At 37.5% G+C, this 20,033-nt stretch overlaps 1 protein-coding gene across 2 annotated transcripts in view; it reads right to left on the reverse strand.

Annotated features, from left to right (window-relative positions):
• Positions 1–6,140: 6,140 nt before the first annotated feature.
• Csnk2a2ip (casein kinase 2 subunit alpha' interacting protein) overlaps positions 6,141–20,033 on the reverse strand; it is a 125,815-nt gene continuing 111,922 nt past the window's right edge. For both annotated transcript variants that reach the window (NM_001398859.1, NM_001398858.1), the window contains one exon: positions 6,141–8,646. In NM_001398859.1, the coding sequence (NP_001385788.1) occupies positions 6,168–8,351 (2,184 nt within the window). In that variant the 5' untranslated portion in view covers positions 8,352–8,646 and the 3' untranslated portion in view covers positions 6,141–6,167. The remainder of the gene's footprint in view (positions 8,647–20,033) is intronic.

Genomic DNA, 20,033 nt, shown 5'->3' on the forward strand with positions numbered 1-20,033 from the left:
TATCATTATCATAGTCATCATCATTACTACTACTACTACTACTACTACTACTACTACTACTACTACTACTATTATTATTATTATTATTATTATTATTATTATTATCATTAACCAGAGATACTTCTCCAAGGGTGTGTTATAAGTAAGAATTACTTCTCTTAGAAAGAGTCCGTGGTTCATTTAAAGGAAACTCTATTTAACAAAGTGGGTACCAGTTGCCTGTTTTATTTTCTTGATACTGTGGGGTTGAAGAATTAGGGAAAGAAGAATTCTTCCTAAGATAAACAAATTCCAGGCAAACCCTTTAAATACTTTATCCAAGAAACTTCAGGCAATACAAAGCAAATCAGTATCTGAAGGGTCAGGCTCCAGGAAATTATGTCCTAACTCTTAGATGCAATGGATACGTCAAATAAATAATATCAGTGCACGTTCATGCTGCAGTGTGTGCCCTGCTCATTTTGCTAACTACACACATGCAGAAAGGTTCTGTTGAAAAAAAATGGGTGGGAGAAAAGCAGAGAACTGGGGAACTAGTCTCCTTAAAGAGAAAAAGGGAAAGAACTGGGCAGGGCACAAGGAATGTACCCAAAGTAAAATATCTAATTTCTCCACAGAGGAAGGAAGAGTGGTGCTGGCAGGGCTTGGGATGACAGTGGTTTGTGTGCATTTCAATATAATGTCAAATCAAATAAAAACTTGATAAATATGCCGTTTCATTATTAACTGGTCTTGTAAATAGTCCATAAAACTTAGAAAAGAAGCAAAAATACATTGGTACAACTCAGAAATGTTATCTTGCTCTTGTGGACATTTGAAAGTAATAAAAAGCAACAAAAATTTTAAGAGTTCAGTTAAGGGGCTGGGGATTTAGCTCAGTGGTAGAGCGCTTACCTAGGAAGCGCAAGGCCCTGGGTTCAGTCCCCAGCTCCGAAAAAAAGAACCAAAAAAAAAAAAAAAAAAAGAGTTCAGTTAAAACTCGAATGGGAGACAGAAGCAAACAAAATATAGCAAGATGATGCAGGAGTAAACCTCAGATGATTTTCAAGATTTTTCAGAGACTGAGGAGACAGGAGAGATGAAAAACGAAACAGTGGCACCAACACACAAAAAACTAGGGGTCATAAACAGGGAGCAAACCACAAGGAATGGAGTCGTCAGCAAAGTTAACCAACACAGTAAAAACGGTGTACGTAGAAATCTGATTGTTTTAAATTTTTAAAAATAATTTAACAAGAGGAACAGCAAGATGGTGGCAGAATTCCTCCAATGTTTTCTCCAGTCTGGACAGCTATCTATGTTCAGGATGACTTGCTTTTTTGCGCAAGTGGATCAGAGGAACTCAAGGTAGCAGCTAAAGATGAAGCAGCAAAGAAACACTGCTTTCTGGCTTGTTTTGCCTAGTTGGCCCATATATATATACATATATATATATAATGTGTGGGTGTATGTGTGTATGTTTATATGTATGTGTGTATGTGTGTATGCGTGTATGCGTGTCTATGTGTGTATGTATATGTGTGTGTGTGTGTGTATATATATATATATATATATATATATATATATATATATAATGTATGTGTGTATGTATGTATATGGTCTACTTGCCTAGGGATGGCACCTTGCACAGTGAGCCGGTCCCTCCCATATCAATCAATCAATAAAATGCCCTGTAGTGGCTGTCTAGCTGGCTCAGGAATTAAGAGCACTTTCTGTTCTTGCAGAGGACTTATTTGCTAACAGACAAATGGCAGCTCGCAACCATTTGTAACTCATTTTAGGGGATCCTGATTCATCATTTGACCATTTCAGGTCCCAGACATGCACTCAATATACTTCCATACATGCAAGAAAAACACTAAGGCACATAAAATTTAAAATAATTTTTAAAAAGAAGAAAAGGCCCCAGAGTCATTCTCACAGGACAATCTGAGGAAGGTGATTGAAGCTCACTGTTGCTGGGAGACTCTATACTGATGTATCTTCTGTTCACTGTTATCCTTATCTGAAAATTGCTTTTTAAACTTTAGACATAATTGCTTAGCTATCTTTAATATGTTTTATTTTCTCCACTCAGACTAGGATCAGGGCCATTATTTATGTCCATAGCTCTGTGTTCTCTACTAGGTTCCTCTATCATTAAGGGGTTAAAATATTATTTAATTCGAATATTAATTTTAAAAAATATTTTGATAGGAAACATTATCTATATGACCTATTTTGTATTTTCTGTAGTGTATTTACACATTCCTGACTATTTGAAGCAAATAGAAATTGTTACAATTTAAAATACTTTACGTAACTCACAATAATTTTGGGGTGTGTGTGTGTGTGGTGTGTGTGTGTGTGTGTGTGTGTGTGGTGTCTGTGGTATGTGTGTATGTGTGGTGTGTGTGTGTGTGTTTGTGGTGTGTGTGGTGTGTGTGTATGTGTGTGGTGTGTGTGTCTGTGTGTTTGTGGTGTGTGTGGTGTGTGTGTATGTGTGTGGTGTGTGTGTATGGTGTGTGTGTGGTGTGTGTGGTGTGTGTGTATGTGTGTGGTGTGTGTGTATGTGTGTGGTGTGTGTGTGTATGGTGTGTGTGTGGTGTGTGTGGTGTGTGTGTATGTGTGTGGTGTGTGTGTGTATGGTGTGTTTGTGGTGTGTGTATGGTATGTGTGTGTGTTTGTGGTGTATGTGTGTAGTATGTGTGTGTGTATGTATTATGTAAACAGGACATCACAATGTAGCCCAAGTTGGCTGAAACTTGTAAGCATTGTGATTCTACTCTGAGTGCTATGTTTACAAGTATATGCCATAAACTTAGCTCATATTTTTTCCTTGAGAACAATCTTAAGGGGTAAAACAGTAGAGAAGTAATTCTACTTCGGGTTTTGCTATAACTGCCGAATTATTTTCCTGGTGTGCCATGCGGCATTGCGCTAAGCAGCATGGTCAACTGTGAGCCCATAGAGCCTGTCATACATTGACTTGCCCTTCACTATTAGATATCACTGATATTTTGAGGTTAATTTTCAAATAACCTCCTTCTTTAATGATTAAATTGTGAATACTACTTCCTTTAAATATAGTCTCATCTTTTCAAAAAAACTGGAAAAATATTTTTATCTTTCTATCACCAACAGGATTGTCCCCTCATGAAATTCTGTCTAGCTGAGAGAATATCACAGTAATGATTACAAAAAAAAATGATGTGTTATCACCAAAAGTCTAAGATGAAAAGAGCCTGCGTTACAATTCTCTGAAAAGGTTACAGAAAGCCTTGTATGTATTAACATATCAATAATGCCATTTTGCCCATGTCATTATTAAGATAAGAAGTAAGAACCACAATTTACAATTAACTATATTAGAACGCATCAGACCAATGAAACATTACTTTAAAGTTTTGGTTTTTTTTTTAATAAAGAACTCCAATACCATGACCTCAGCATTTACATATATTTTAGGGTACTTTACTTCAAAAATAAGGATTAAAAACAACAAAAAGAAATCAGAAAACTTCCCAACGAAAGTTTTTAATCTGGAGAGTCAAAAGAAATAGGAACAAAAACCCCACTGTCATACACTGTCATACACTGTCACACACTGTCACACACTGTCACACACTGTCACACTGTCACACTGTCATACACTGTCATACACTGTCACACACTGTCACACACTGTCACACACTGTCACACACTGTCACACTGTCATACACTGTCATACACTGTCATACACTGTCATACACTGTCATACACTGTCACACTGTCATACACTGTCATACACTGTCACACACTGTCACACTGTCACACTGTCATACACTGTCATACACTGTCATACACTGTCATACACTGTCACACTGTCATACACTGTCACACACTGTCACACACTGTCACACACTGTCAGACACTATCACACACTGTCACACACTGTCATACACTGTCACACACTGTCATACACTGTCACACTGTGATACACTGTGATACACTGTGATACACTGTCATACACTGTCATACACTGTCATACACTGTCACACACTGTCACACACTGTCACACACTGTCACACTGTCACACACTGTCACACTGTCATATACTGTCATACACTGTCATACACTGTCACACACTGTCACACACTGTCACACACTGTCATACACTGTCATACACTGTCACACACTGTCACACACTGTCATACACTGTCACACACTGTCATACACTGTCACAACTGAGAGCAGCACATGGGTGAGCAGCACCTTTTATGTTCATAGGAAAGCCAGTCTGTGTACACTAAAGAAGAGAAAGTTTCACAGAAGACACCAAGGAAAAACTGACACTTTTTGGATAAAAATGCACAAATGGTAGTTCTTCCCAGACAAGAAGGCTATGAATTTAAAACACGTGAAGGGATAAAGCCCTCACTATAATTTATTCATTGTAAAAAAAATCAGTGTAGTGAAGCAACAGAGCAGAGACAAGAGAGAAGAAATTCGCTTTGAGAAAGCATTGTGGTTTCAGGAGTGAGCTGGTTCTGGCCCTGAGATGCTTCTAACAAGAATGACCCACCTAGACTCAGACACTCGGATGCTTGGTTCTAAGTTAATACTACATTTAGGTGGATTAGGAGACGTGACCTTGTGGAGGACATGTGACATTGTTAGAGAAAGTGTCACTCGTGTGGAGGGTGTGGGCACTGTACACTGTTCTGTCTCTCTGTCTCTGTCTGTCTCTGTCTCTGTCTCTCCCCCTCTCTGTTTTTCTCTCTGTCTCTCTCTCTGCCTCTCTCTCTCTCTCTCTCTCTCTCTCTCTCTCTCTCTCTCTCTCTCTCTCTCTCTCTCTCTCTCTCCCCTACACATCAGGATATAAAACTCTCAGCTATTGCTTCAGCGCCATGCTTGCTTGCTTTCGACTATGGTGATAATTGACTTTAAACTACAAAGCTTACAATGAAATGCTTTCTTTATAAGAGTTGCCTTGGTCACAGGACCCCTTCACAGCAATAGAACAATAATTGATACAGGTGGTAAATGCACTTGTTATGCAAGCCTACTGACATGAGTTTGTAATGAACCCACATAATGGAGGAAACAGAAAACTGACTCCAGAAAACTGTCTTGTGATCTCAATTTATGAGTGCTATGGTACATACACAAACACATGCACATAAATAATAATAATTAATAATAATAAAAACAGTGATGATTATTATATTTTTAGAAATTATTATGCTTCATCTAGGAATTTAAATACCCACAAAACAAAGGACAATGATTGATTTAAATTATAGACAATGGAAAAGTATCAATCTTTTATATCTCAAATTCAAACTCAGAAGTAAAAGTGCATGTTTACAGGTTATTGCTACAATCCATGTGACAAATAGCTGTGATCAAGACTAGGATCGACTATGATAGTAACATGGGGGAGCAACAGACCACAACAATAGTTCTACACAGTTAATGACCTAGGTTAAGAGATAGGTAGTGAAAACAGTCCCATGTGACTATGTAAAGATGGAAATTATCATTGTAAAAATGAAGAATTGTGTCTAGGTCATGTTGAGTTTGAGATGTCATGGGCTGGAGAAACAGGTTTGTAAATTAATAATTCTTATCATAGGAACTGATCATCAGCCTTGGGGCTACCAGCAATCCATTGTTAGATTCTGGAACAGAATCATATCATTTAAACATTCTTTTTATCAACCCAATGGCTGAATAGATGAAAGTAATAAGCAAGTAACATTAAAACCCATGTCTGAAGAGTCTACAAGCTCATAACTGAACTTTTCTGTATGTTCTCACCAATTGAGTGAGACCTGAATTTTTGTTAGATCCAGAAAAGCAGATTTGCATAAATTGGCTTAAGAATCCTGCTATTAATATATCTTATGAAGTAGAAGAACAACATGCCATTCAGGACCAGGTGGGAGGAGTATTTCTCACATGTGGCCATAAGCTTATTCATTAGCAGTTACACAGTTTCTGCCATAAGCAAGGAAGATACAAGTTTATCCTCCAACTGACAGATACATTCTAAAAATAATGTTTCTCCTTGTGTAGATACTTAGTCAACTAATATACAGAATCATAATTTTCAATAAGAATATAAGCATGGTAAGAGAAACAGGCATTAGTGTCAAAGAAATAGAAAAAATCATTGGTTTCAAAGAGACAGAAAGTTGATTTAATCAGGATTTCTCATTTTGAAACTTTGTTTGGAAATATTTGAGCAATGCGCTGGTTTCCCTTCTCCCTTTTTTCAAGCATTTCGTATTGTGAGACCTCACAGGCTTGGTTTTGGCTGATGTCGATTGTCTTAGTTTGGTGGTGTCAGAACTTGAACCCCTTATGAACTCAAGCCAGGAGGTCCCTGGAGGTAACCGGTGATAACTTCGCACCTTTCCAAGAACATAACCTGGAACATGAGCTGGAGTGGGATCTGTGCAAAGAGTGGGTGGAGAGGGACGTCCAGAAGAGGAAGAGGAAGAGGAGGAAACGGAGGAGCAAGAGGAAGAAGAGGAGGAGGATGGGCCTTGAACCTGGGTTTGGGACTGAATACCATTACTATTTTTAACATACAACAGCCAGTCAATAGACTGGGGCTCTTGGCTTGTATCTTTGCTCTCGGAGGATACAGCCAAACATTTTCGCTTTGTCTTGAGCCCCTGGATAAAATCAGATTCAGATGCAGGGAAAAATTGTGTTATCTTCTCTAATACGTCCAGATTATCATCGAGGGCTTCTAAATTATTTTCAGATTGACTGTCTTTCATAGGAAGTTGGAAACAGGATGAGGAAGGTGTCTCTGGTAGAGAAAGGATAAGGATTATTTTCACGTCTGCTTTCCCATCGGTGCCACTCTCGGGTGTTGGTATGACAAAGAGTGTCGCGCATCGAGGATCTCTCTTTCCTGTAAGATGGTTACACTGAGATTTTATGGCAGAAGCACATTCTAAACAAACAGAATATGTTGATGAAAGGCGGGGACCAGGACGAGGATTTGGCTTTCCTCTCATTCTTCGCAAGAGAATCTGCCTAGAGAGATCCTTTTGGATTGTAGACTTGGAGATGGAATTGACAATTTTATTTACGACATCAACGGGAAGACTACCACCTTTAATAATGCAGGGATGACTATAATCTAATGACCAAAGGACTTCACTCTCTGCCTCTGACGTCACACTCTTTTCAAAGCTACATTTATTCGGCAGTCTGGAACACGGGACTGAGGCATTTTTGCTCTTGATACAGGGCTTAGGACTTAGTATTCTTTGGCCTGAGATGTTTGGTTTAGTGTGAACTGAGGGTAGCTGACGAAGTCTGTGTTTGTCAATGAGTGAAGCAGTATTCTGGACCTTGGGATGGCAAACAGTTGCACTGATGGCCCGGGTACTAGGATCACATCTAGCTGCAATTTTAGGTTTGGGCTGGCACGTTGATAAACTCCGAGATGGCAGAAAAGAATGTGACGATGGAGCTAACTTTCTCGATTTTGCTTGGGACAATGGTAAAGTAAAAACATTGTTATTAGAGTTAGATATAGGAATTTTCAGAGACTTACAGTCAGATAATGGTGAACTCTGAACCACTCGATTGGATTCAAGAGCTGAAGTTTGGGGAAAGCTGTGTCGTTGAAGTTTGTGGGTGAGTGATGGCGAGCTCAATGGTTTTGGATTGGATTCTAATAAAGATGTCCAAAGGCAGTCTAATGAGGAATCTTTCTGTGATTTAGATTTACATAATTGTGAGTTACGTTCACTTTGACTAGATTCCAAAGAAGGCGTAGACCAGATGATATTTAGGGAAGATGTTTCGCGTTGGCCGAGGGGAGGTGAAGATGATGTTGAGATTCTTTGAGTAGACTCCAATGAAGGTGATTTCCAGCAAAGGTCAATACTTGATGGTGTCTGCGTCTTCGGGAGGGGTAACCTTGATCTTGGACTTGTTTTGCTAGGTTCCAAAGATGAAGTACCGGTAAAACTTGATGATGTCTGAGATTTGTGATGAGGCAAAGACGAGTCCAAGGATTTCCAAGAGAGCTGTGATGAACTTTTCAAGAGGGAGTCTTTCGAAGTTGTTGCTGGGCATTTGGAATATAATAATGGTGATGATGATTTCATAGCCCTATTATAGGAGCCTTTAGTGACTTTAGAGTTCAGAGGAGACAATGCAGAGAAGCTCTGGGCCTTCTTGTTAAAGCTTGATGGGGACACCACAACTGTATTTTGGGGTTGTTCTTTGCACATGGGTTGGCTGTAAGGTTGGTTTAGTTTGTCACCTGTGTAATGATGTGCAGGGGAATTATTTGCAGTTTGTTGCAGACAGTCTTGTAAATACACAAACGGTTTATCATTATAGCCCAATGGTACCATTGTGTGCTGAAGTAGGGATCTTTGGAGAAGCACTTGGCTTACAGGATGTTTTAGTAACAGGCTTTAAAACAAGAATCCATGGACAATGGTCACTTAAATAAGCACTAGTAGTTCTAATTCCTATGTTGTTATGTTTGTGTTAATGACAAATGTTGTAGAATGTGTCACAATTAAGCTGTAAGTGAAACTGGAGGGCCAGTGTTACAGTGTTACCATTTAAGCTTTTCTCTGTCTTCCATTTAATTTCCAAGAGTTCCGGTTTTTTGTCTCTCTGTCTCTCTTCAAGGAATAATTCCTGTTAACAAAATTGTAGAGAATTTAGAAGAGGTCCTCATAGGATATACTTTTACTAACTTGTAGTAATTAGAACACAAGGTTTATAAGACTATCCCCAGAATGTATACCCCAGCCACCTCATGTATCTTCTGAATTAATTTTTCTAAACCCATTACATATCTATAAAATGTATACATTTAATTTCCTGAGCTAAAGATTAAAGTAATACATATAAATTTCTAATAGTTCACAGAAACTTAAATGCTCAGAAAATAAAAAAGGAATTACTTTTACTTCATAAGTATTTTATTCCTATTAAAAATGAATTTAAAACTTCTTATGCGTAATAACAGCATCTTGAAGAAAGGTAAAAGGCAAATTTGGAAATGTTGGCCTCAAAAGTAGATTCAGTTCTCATTATTGTCACATTTTTTAAAAACTTAGATCTAAGAATCTAAACATCTAGTTGAAAGTCTCTTATATTTAGTCTCATTTCTGCCTGTCATCACTTCAGTACCTTAAGCATGTTCTGTTCGCTTCTAAAACTGCTGGCTTCTTGAAATTCACTTTCTCTTATTTCTCTGTAGATCCCTGTATTGTTCATTATTTGCATCTCAGCACAACACAGTTTTCAGCTACATCATTGTGGTGATTTAGGTGAAAATGGGACGCAAAGGCTCAAAAACTTGGGTGCTTGGCCTTCAGTTGATAGAAATGTTTTGGGACAATTAGGACGTATGATCTTATCGTTTTGATATGTCATTTTGAGGTCTTAAAAGCTCATGACATTTCCAGCTAGCTAGCTTTCTCCCTCTTGCTTGTGGATGAGCTCTGATCTCTCAACTACTCTTTCAGTGCCGTGCATGCCCTCTTCCTGCCATTGTCCCCTCTGTGGTGGCCATGGACTCAACCTTTGAAAATGTAAGCCCCAATAAAGTGTTTTACGGGTTTTTTTGATCCTCATGCTTTCTAACAGCAATAGAAAGATAGCCAAGGTAACTACCATTTCTCTTTTCATATAATCCCTGGTTAAGTTCAACAATTATTGTTTAGAGTTTGAAAAGAAACTGTAGAAGTTTCATAAGAAAAGTAGACACTCATTCCTAACTTAAGGAAATCTTTACTGAGATATTAGATCTAAAGTTATTATTTTTTCTACTCCTCTATCCCCCTACCACTACCAACCTAATATATAATAAAAATAATGTATTATTCACATATATCAACTTATTCAAGTAATGTAGGAACAATTACGTTATTGCTATTGATGGTACCCTTTTGAAAATGTAACTTGATAGATTTATTTTCACTCTACTTGCAATTATTTGAAACACATCTTATGAGAATCCTTAGTGCAATTGCTTTTAAGTATTTGGTCATTGAGATCAATAGTATTTATTGATTCAATAGCAAGTCTTCCTAATACTAGTTTTCCAAAGCATGCCCCGATTATTTCCTCTACTTCAAAGGTGTCCAACAAAGCATCAAACTTCTCCATCTAAAAGTGCCAGTGATAATTCATACACAAAGAAATAAAACTCAATTAATTCAATTTTTCCTAGAGAAATTTATTTTCCCGTGTCTTCTATTGTAGTCCTAAAACTTAGCCATTTATTTTAGAATCCTTGTAGTAATAGAAAATAATTTCATTTTATGAAGCTATGTAAACATCAACATTGATTTTTGCCCCTTTCATATCTTAGTTTTCCAGTCTCACCATTTCAGTTTTTCTACAGGTAAATCTCAGGCAAATTAATGTGTGATTATATTTACTTCTATAAATCATGTGCCTATAAATGAAACCTTTTCTATTTCTCTTCACCAAACATAAAAATGTAAACCATCTCTGGACAGACAGCCCTGATGCTCACTCATGGGTTTTACAAGCTTTCAATTTCTGAAAAGGTGTGGTTAAGTTTTGAGTTCAGACCCTCAAAATCCAACAAATTGCCCATTTAAATATCTGAACAATATATTAGTAAATATCATCAGAATTTGATAGACAAAATGAAACTGAAGTATTCAAAATGTTCGTGTACTGCTAACTTGGCAAAGATAATTTTGTTTGATAAGTTTGGTTAGATCTGTTAATTAAATTAATTTTATTATTAAGGAGAGAATTTCCACTGCAAAGAACATTACAGCAGGGAACAAGATAGTCTTTGAGTATTTTCATAATAACCACAAACTAGAATCAAGTGCTGATCAATAGTAGACTATATAAATAATGTATATTCATTCAAAATTAACAAACTGAAAATTTACAGAAAATATAGCACAAATGCAGTTGTGTACATGAATCTCATATGGAAAACTTTCAGTGAAAGAAAACACATATAAGTGCTAAATGTTTCATGATTTTATGTATGAAATTACAAAAGGTGGTGACCCTGACCATATTGCTAAAATGAACGTGTTTGGTGAGGTGGGGATTAGGAAAGAGAACAAAGATATGTCTGAGAGGTGATGCTGTACTGCTTTATGGACCTGGATCCTGACGGGATAAATGAGCTCATTTGGTGATAATTGAGTTCTAACACTTATAATATGTGCATTCTTGTAGATCCCTTCACTAAAATAAAAAGTGTAAAAGTAGATGACTTGAGGCTAATTAGAAAAGACACATCTGAGAGAGAATTGCACAGGAAGGTGAAACTTTAAAGAACAGATCAAGGTCTGGTTCACAGATGCAAGAGACCCCACCCCCACCCCAACCCACACACATACAAAGAGAAATTGAGAGAGAAAGAAAGGGAGAGGAAGAATGCAAGGCAGAAATCCTGCTAGCTTATCAATGAGAATTGGAATGAGCCAGAAAATTCTAAAGGTAAAACTGCAAAGAAAATAACATTTCAGAATGTTTCTACTTTCAGAATTACTCAGCAAATATTATTTATATTTTAAAAGCATATCTTTCAATAGCTATAGAAGTATTACAAATATCAAGAGACAAGCTTGGACTCTCCATAAAGCTACAATTATTGAAGAAAATTAACACTAATATAAAACCATTAAGTCAAATATTCCCTCTGTTCTAATGCTTTTATTCTCGGATTGATTCAAATGTTCCACAAATCAGGGTAACATTAAAATTCTTCAAAGTAAGATAAAAATAGAAAAGCTCAATTTGTTCTTTGAAAATAATGTACAATTTATACATGTCCGTATGACAATGTCAAAATAAATAAGGGGAAAATTAATATTATAATTCACAAGTGGAAATAATGAAACCCTTATTCCTTTTTTTAAAATGGTGTGTATAACTGTTGTGCCTGCAGGTGTGCACATGAGGCTGTGCATGTCTGGTTCGTACAGGCCAGAAGATGGCATTGGATTTCTCAGAACTGGCATGGGAGTTGAAGCTGAGTCCTTCAAAGGAACAGCCAGTGTGCATAACCACTGAACCACCTCTCCAGCCCACCGTAATTTTTTTAATTATGTTTTTATGTTTCCAGCTTTCATATAACTTTGGCATTTCCCATTTTCTTTTTCTTCCTCCAAACCCTTTCATGTGCTCCTCTTTTCTATCTTTCAAATCATGGCCTTTTTCTCTTTAGCATGTTTGTGTATGCATGCAAGGGTGTGCATGTGCATATGTGCATGATGTAATGTGTGTCCGTGTGTGTCCGTGTGTGTGTGTGTGTATGTGTGTGTATGTTTGTGTGTGTGTGTGTGTGTGTGTATGAATGTGGTGTGTGTGTGAGTGTGTGCTGTGTGTTTGTGTGATATTATTAGTTGTACATGTACATTTTATGTTTTCAGGGTTGACCATTTGATATTGGATACCAATGGTATATTCTTCCCTGTAAAAGACTATTTATCCTACTTGCAGAAACCCTTATTTATCTATAATTATTTACTAGTACTGATGCCTTGAGAGCTCCCCCCATTCAGGGTTAGCCTGTGTGTTGGAGTCATCACTGTTCAGGTCATATTTATGCAGCCATGTTGTTGAGACTACATGGATATAGTTTTCAAGAAACAATCTCACAGCAAGTTCATATTCCTCTGACTATTACAATTTTTCTATAACAATCTCTGAGCTTTAGGTACAGGATTTGTGATATAGATGTACCAGGTAAGACTGGACTCTATCTCTTGCAAAGAGAAGTTTTCTTGATGAGAACTACATTTATCTGTGGTTATAAGGATAAATATTAAGAATGTTGTTAGGAATTATGCAATGATGAGTCAACTCTAGGGTTTTTTTCTCCAAAACATGTTTCATAAGCTCTGGGTAGTTGGCTGGTTATCAGTTCAGGCATGATCTCTGAAGAGAGTATTGCCAGTGAGCTTTGAGGTGCTTTGCAATTATGATATCCACACAAATTTGTTATTCTAATATGTTCAGTTTAGTCACACTAATATTACTCAGAATACCATGCTAATATAAAGGTTAAACCACCATCTCACTAGCCAGGGAACAGTTGGTCAGAAAATGCTACGGGGTTCTACTGGGGAATCTTCTCTGGTTGCGGTTAGGATGTTTCCAGAGTTTTGAGGGTGGAACCCAGATCCAACACGGATGGATGAAATCCTTCAACCCTGTGCCAGGCCGGAAGGATGGCACTGATGGAAGTCCAGAAGGTCCTTCAGAGTTCCTGCTGGTGGCTACACTGACAAGTGATCATGTATGAGCTTGAGATTGGTATGGAAAACTCGACAGTCACCAAAACCAGGACCACACAAAGAGGACAATATCAAAGTCCCTTGCCAGTGGGTTTAAGATGCCACATCCTGGGAGCAGTACACAGTGAGGATACGGACCATTTCTCATTGCAGCACATGGAGACCATTACAAAACCAACACAACTTGTCAAAACACAAAGAATACTGGTTGTGGAGTTCAAGACAAACATATCCATCTACCACACAACTTCTACCTCTACATTTCAAAGAACATCATGGAAGGTGGGACAAAACCTTAAGAGTCATAGGATCAGAAAGTCTTCTGGAAAATTGTGTCTGCTAGAAATAATAGTGTAGCTACATCCAAGAAAATATGGCTGCCAAACAATAGTGACAATACCAGAAGACATGGTAATGGGTAAGAAGAAACTCTCAGAGGGATCTGCCTCTAAACAAAACCTGAAGCAACGAATAACTGCTGAGGTAGGGAGAATTAGTGATCCTCAGGAATGAGGGCCACATTGTTTTTCCAGTCCCAAGTGCTAAGCTAGAAAGTCATACATGGACATGAGAGACTAAACAAACTCAGTAGGTAATATTTATTTATTGATTGATTTGTATATACATGTAATAACAAAAAGAAAAGGACTGCAGATATTTGAGAAGTAGGAGCAAACATGGAGGGGATGAGAGGAATGAATGGGAAGAGAGTAAATAAAATACATTTTCATTTTAAAATAAAATAAATATGTATTTAAAAAACAAAAATGATAATACAGTTTCTAATGCTCTACAAATACACTGTGAGACCAAGAAAAGTTGTGATTCAGAAAAGAATTTCTATAATATGCATTAAGAAACTTAAAGTCACAGGGTGAAGAAAAGAGAGCATTGTCACATATTTATTAGATTAAAGCATAGAGAATAAATAAGTGCTATCCTGGATGGACTATTAGACCAGTAAGCTGATATCAACTAAAAGCTTTACAAAGTTCTGTGACATTGTCAATAGTGTTGTCTCAGTTACTTCCTTGTTTTGATAAATGACATAGTTTCCCACAATGAAAACTCTGAAGACCCTACGAGAACATCAGTGAAATATAAAAGTAAACTATGTGAAGCTCCAGTGTGCAAAATAAATAGACCAAGATTATATGCATCTCTTCATGGCCATAGCAAACCATCCACAAAAGCCAAGGTTTTTCCTCCCAGTTCTGTTCTTGGAAATTATTGACATATAGAAAAATCTCTCAGGTTCTGCATGTCAGGTTTGTGTCTTGCTAATCTACTGAAAGTGTTAATTAGTCTTAACAGTTTCTTAGTGGAGTCCTGATGGTATTTCAAATTTAAAACCATGCTTTCTGCAGATAAGTACAATGTGACTTCTGTTTATTGATATGCCTCTTCTTTCTCTTGTCTTGACAAACAGTTTGAGCATTACACTGAAAGGGAGAGAGAGAATAAGCACATCTGTCTTGTTACACATTTTAGAGGAAATTTTTTAAGATTTTCCTTGTTATCATCATGTTGGCTATAGATTTGTCACAGATCCCCTTTATTATGTTGAAGACGATGTCAAGCTGTAGTGCCAGCTCAAGTTGTGACCTGCCTCCACCACTCCACCTCTCTCTGTTTCAGTGTACTAACCCTTGGAAAACATGTTCTTTGGCAGTTGTTTTATGAACAAAAGAGCCTCTTCAATTTAGGCTTTCTGCTTTCATAGAAATTTTCTTCTGTACAAGATAGAATCTCTCGGGAATAATGTTTTTCTTTAAGAACACCTTTCCTATTGACCCAAGTGTGTGAGGTTTCTCTTCCAGGCTGCTAATCCATTTAACAATTAGAGCCGATTGCTCAACTCCACCCTCAATGCTGTCCTTTTATTGACATTTCCTTTGCTAAACAAGCTACTCTGTCAATTAGTTCCACAGAACTAAGAACCTCATAATCAGTTTTATCACACACACACACACACACACACACACACACACACACACACACACACACACACACACACAATGGTCCCATTTCTTCAGAGATCAGATGAGATTAGGCACATTCAGGTTGAATGGTAATAGACATGGCCCCATTTCTTAAACCTAGTTTCTGTCATAGTTACAACTCTGGCTGCAGTGATATAATATCTTTACAAAAGAAATAAAAAGGAGAAAAGATTTATTTTGTGTCACAGTTTAACGTTGTAGTCGAATATTTAAGGGCACAGCCTCAGGATTCAGGAACATGGACAGCTGGTCACATTGCACCCTTATCTGAGAAACAATAAGGTTCTATTCAACTCATTTTCTCCTTTTCATAGAGTTTAGGATCTCAATCCAGAGATCATGACAAACCACAGAGAATGGGTCTTCCCACATTAACCAAATAAAGATGAACAAAAATAATCACATACCAGAATGCTCAGAGGCCCTCTCCCAAGTAATTTGAGATTTCATCAAGTTGACATTTAAGCTTAACCAGCACAGATGAATTATTGCTCTTACTCCCTATTCATGTGAGACACTAGCAGACATACTGTTTGTTTGACCTGAAATTTTTCCTCTTAATCTTTCTTTGTTAATCTGTTCCTTCATGAAATTTATTCTCTACTATACTATAATGGCTGAAACTGTCTTTCTCTTGTGAATATATTCAAGTATCTTCTGTAGTACTCGGTTATTGTTCTTAAAATTCCTTATCTTGACATATCTTTATTTATTCTTCATTTTTAAGAGACAGTTGACTGCATGAAGGCTTCTTTTTTCCTTCTTTTTAAATTTAATTTTATTTACATTTCAAATGTTATCCCCTTTCCTGGTTTCCCTTCCAGAAACCCCCTATCCCATCCCTCCTCCCCCTGTTTCTATAAGGATGCTCCCTCACCCAACCACCCACACCCTTCCACCTCTCTGCCCTGACATTCACCTACACTGGGGAATCAAGCCTTTATAGAACCAAAGGCCTCTTCAACCACTGATGCCCCACAAGGCCAGCCTCTGCTACATATGTGGCTGGAGTCATGGGTCTCTCCATGTCTATTCTTATGTCAGTGGTTTAGTCCCTGGGAGCTCTGGGGAGTCTGGTTGGTTGATATTGTTGTTCTTCCTATTGGGTTGCAAACCCCTTCAGCTCCTTCAGTCCTTTCTTTAACTTCTCCAGTGGGGATCCCTTGCTCAGTCCAATGGTTGGCTGTGGGCATCCACCTCTGTATTTCTCAGCTACATAAGGGATTCTTGGTTGGCATGTTTGGGGTTGCTGTATTGGTGGTAGATGCTGTTCTTGTTTTCAAGAAATACAGCATTCTTTACATTTTTGTTCTTGAGGATTGCTAGGGAGAAGATTGATGATATTCCAATATTTCCGTCTTTGTGGGTGAGTCCATGTTTGCCCCTCACAATTCTTACTGTTATGCTTTGCTTTGTATGTTTGCCACATTGACAATAATACAATGCAGAGTTCTTTCCTGATCATGCTTGTTCTAATTTCTAAACATGCCTCATGTGTCTGAATGTTTCTTCCTCTAAGTTTGTGGGGTTTTCTTCTATCATTTCATTGAATAGATTCTCCACAGCTTTGGGCTTTCTCTCAGATTGTCATTCTTAGGTATAAGACTGGTAGATATTCTACTCTTTATTACAGTTGATGTTTGAGTAGTATTTTATTCTCTCTCTCTCTCTCGTGTATATTTCTTTATTTACATTTCAAATGTTATCCCCTTTCCTGGTTTCCTGTCCATAAGCCCCCTACCCCTACCCCTACCCCATAAGGGTTTTCTCCCAATCCCCCCTTATGACGACCCGCCAACAGTAATATTTCTCCTCTAGTCCAAATAGTCTTTCTTCAATTGATCAAGTCCATTGTTGGTGCCTTTCACTGTGGTTTTCATGTGATTTAGTTTTTTATCTCCTACATTTCTTCTTTGTTTAACATTCTCAAGGCTTCAGTAAATTTTTCTTCAATGTTGCTTTCTTTTTCTCACATACTTTACTGTTTTTTTTTCTTTTTTCTGTGTGTTGATGACTTCCTTCTCTGGGCCTACGTTGAACATACATTATTAGGACTATCATCTTTCAGGTCACTAATCTTTATATCACAAACTTTGTGAACTCTCCTAGCATTTTCTACCTTTGAGTTCGGTAGTTGAACATTGGGGGTGTTTGAGAGTATTACTGCCTTGGTTTGTTCATGTATCTCGTATTTTTGTGTTATTATGTGTTCATGTGTTGATTTCAATATTTGTTCTGAATTTGACAGGGGAGGGAAATATCATTCAGCATCCTATTCTTGTGTTTCCACCCTCCAGCACCTTTCATCAAAGAGAAAAGGAACTGCTCTGCAAGAAGCAACATCAAACCACATGAAACACAATGTATACTTAAATTCTGTTGTAAACTACTAATAGCTAACCAATAAACCTTAAAATGGCAATACTATGTATAATGCATGTTGAACTTGAAATTTATCTAGAGTAAGTGTGGAAATAGTAAACAAATGAGATGCAGAAGGAGTCAGGAAATGAGGAGAGCATAGTTACAATAAAGAAGGCAGAAGAGGCATCCAGAAAAATATCCTGGGGAGAACAAAATCAAGATTTGAGAAAACAAATATCCTCATAATGAAGCCATGAAAAACCAAATTCATTGAAGAGGGAACAAAATTAAAACATGAGAGTATTTAAATACATTATTAGGTATAGCGTGGGAATAAAAAATGAGGAAATATAAGGTAAAATTAATGTTTGGATAATATTGTTAGAAGGTTTGATTTTTAAAACAGATTTTAATTTAATATTTATGTGCTGAGTAAAGACAGACATAAGAAAATATTAAGCTTTGTTTCCTATAATTACAGCATATGTTTTCCCTAAGTGCATACATCTTTGCACAATAATTAACACTGCAATTCATAACTTACAACTGTTTCAAACCTGAGCCTAGGTGTTTCATGCAACAGTTCTTGGTACTGTGTGATATGATGTCATCCCCTTGATTTTCATGACATCAAATGATGCAATAGATATATTGTCAGAAATACCTCAGATTCACCACACATTTGATTTTGCACTCTGAAGAATAATTTATTGAGCTGCAGAGACTGCTCGGCAATTTAGTACATGCACTACTCTTGGAAAGGCATGAGTTCTGTTCACAGCACCCACATTGAGTTGCTCACAGCTGCCTATAACTTTGCCCTCAGGAGAACCAGATACCTCTGAATCCACAGGCATTGGCACTCATCAACACACACAGAAACACACCACACACACACACACACACACAGAGAGAGAGAGAGAGAGAGAGAGAGAGAAACACATACAAAACATGTATACACATTACTTAAAATAAATTTTACTACTGTTAAACTTTTGGAAAATTCATGTTCAGTTACAGGACTATGAAATTATGACTCAGGTTAAAAGTTTGTAAATATTGTTCTTCTCTGCCTTCTACTAATTATATACTATCTTAATATCCACACATGGAAATAGGTCAAATTATAGCTAACTACATTTTTTGCTGTTGATTTCTTTTATTCATTCATATTGCAGCAGATAATATTGGCAAATGTCAAGGCAAAGACAGAAAGTTAAACTCTTACAAACTCCCTAGGTGGGACCCAATAGCACTGTCTCACTAATCCCTACATGTTAATAATGTATAATTGACTTCATTTTACTCCAAACGCGCACACTTACAATCAATCATAGAGTCAGCTGCTGACCAACTTTGCATTTGGCTCCTCAATATGGGTTCAGTAATCCCTTGGGATGAAGATCTGAGATACAGTGATTGGATTGCCTTATAATAATGCTTTTAAAGAATGGCTGAAGCTCATTTTGTTCTACAGTATTATACACTAAATTTTGCAATAGTTTGTCATTAATTAGGTTTCTAGTGCTGTGATAAAATACCATAGCCGAAAGCAACACAGAAAAAGAAAGGTTTTATTTCAGTTTACTGTATCACTTCATAGGCCATTATCGCAGGACATAAGAGCAAGAACTCAAGCACAGTAGGAACCTGGGGTCAGGACCTGAAACAGAAGCCATAAAGGAATATTTACCAACTTGCTTCCCCTAGCTGCTAGGCCTGACATTTTATGCACCACAGGACCACCTGCCCAGTACGCCATGCACAATGGGCCAGGTCCTACCAGATCAATCACTAACTTTAAAAAGTGACCCACAGGCTTGCCTGCAGGTGAATCTTATAGAGGCATTTTCTCAAACATGTCCTCGCCTCAGATAACTTTATCTTGTGCCAAGTTGACAGAAATAACAACAAAAAAACTTGAAAATGGCCCTGCCCTCATTTACAAAGTCACAGTGTAGTAGAGTGCTGAACGAGGGACTCACAAACATTGACTCTATCAGTGACAATGAAACGATACATCAAGTTGCTGTAGATCAGAGATCGCTGTCCAGTGTTGTCTTCCTGGATTTGTTCCCTAGGTTTAAATGAACAGCAAAAATACCTTCAAAGTTATGTGAGACACAGCACTCTAGAAAGCAGCTGTGCAAACAGAGAGAAGAACCTTGGAGAACCATGGCACATATGCAGACTTGTTGATAACACCTCATGCCTAATTGAAGATATTTTGCTTCTACAAAATCATGAGACGAGCCTGCAAAAGATAATTTGCTAGGTTACACACTGCCTTCATTTTATTTGATTCATGTTTCCCACTTAAGGGAATACCCGCTCCAGCTGATGAATCTAAAAGGATTAGACTTCAGTAATGCCTGCTTTCTTCCAACTGCACTGAACTACTTAATGCATG

Source organism: Rattus norvegicus, chromosome 11 (genome assembly GCF_021556685.1).
Source record: "Rattus norvegicus strain SHRSP/BbbUtx chromosome 11, alternate assembly SHRSP_T2T, whole genome shotgun sequence".
In the NCBI taxonomy this organism is placed as follows: Eukaryota; Metazoa; Chordata; class Mammalia; order Rodentia; family Muridae; genus Rattus; species Rattus norvegicus.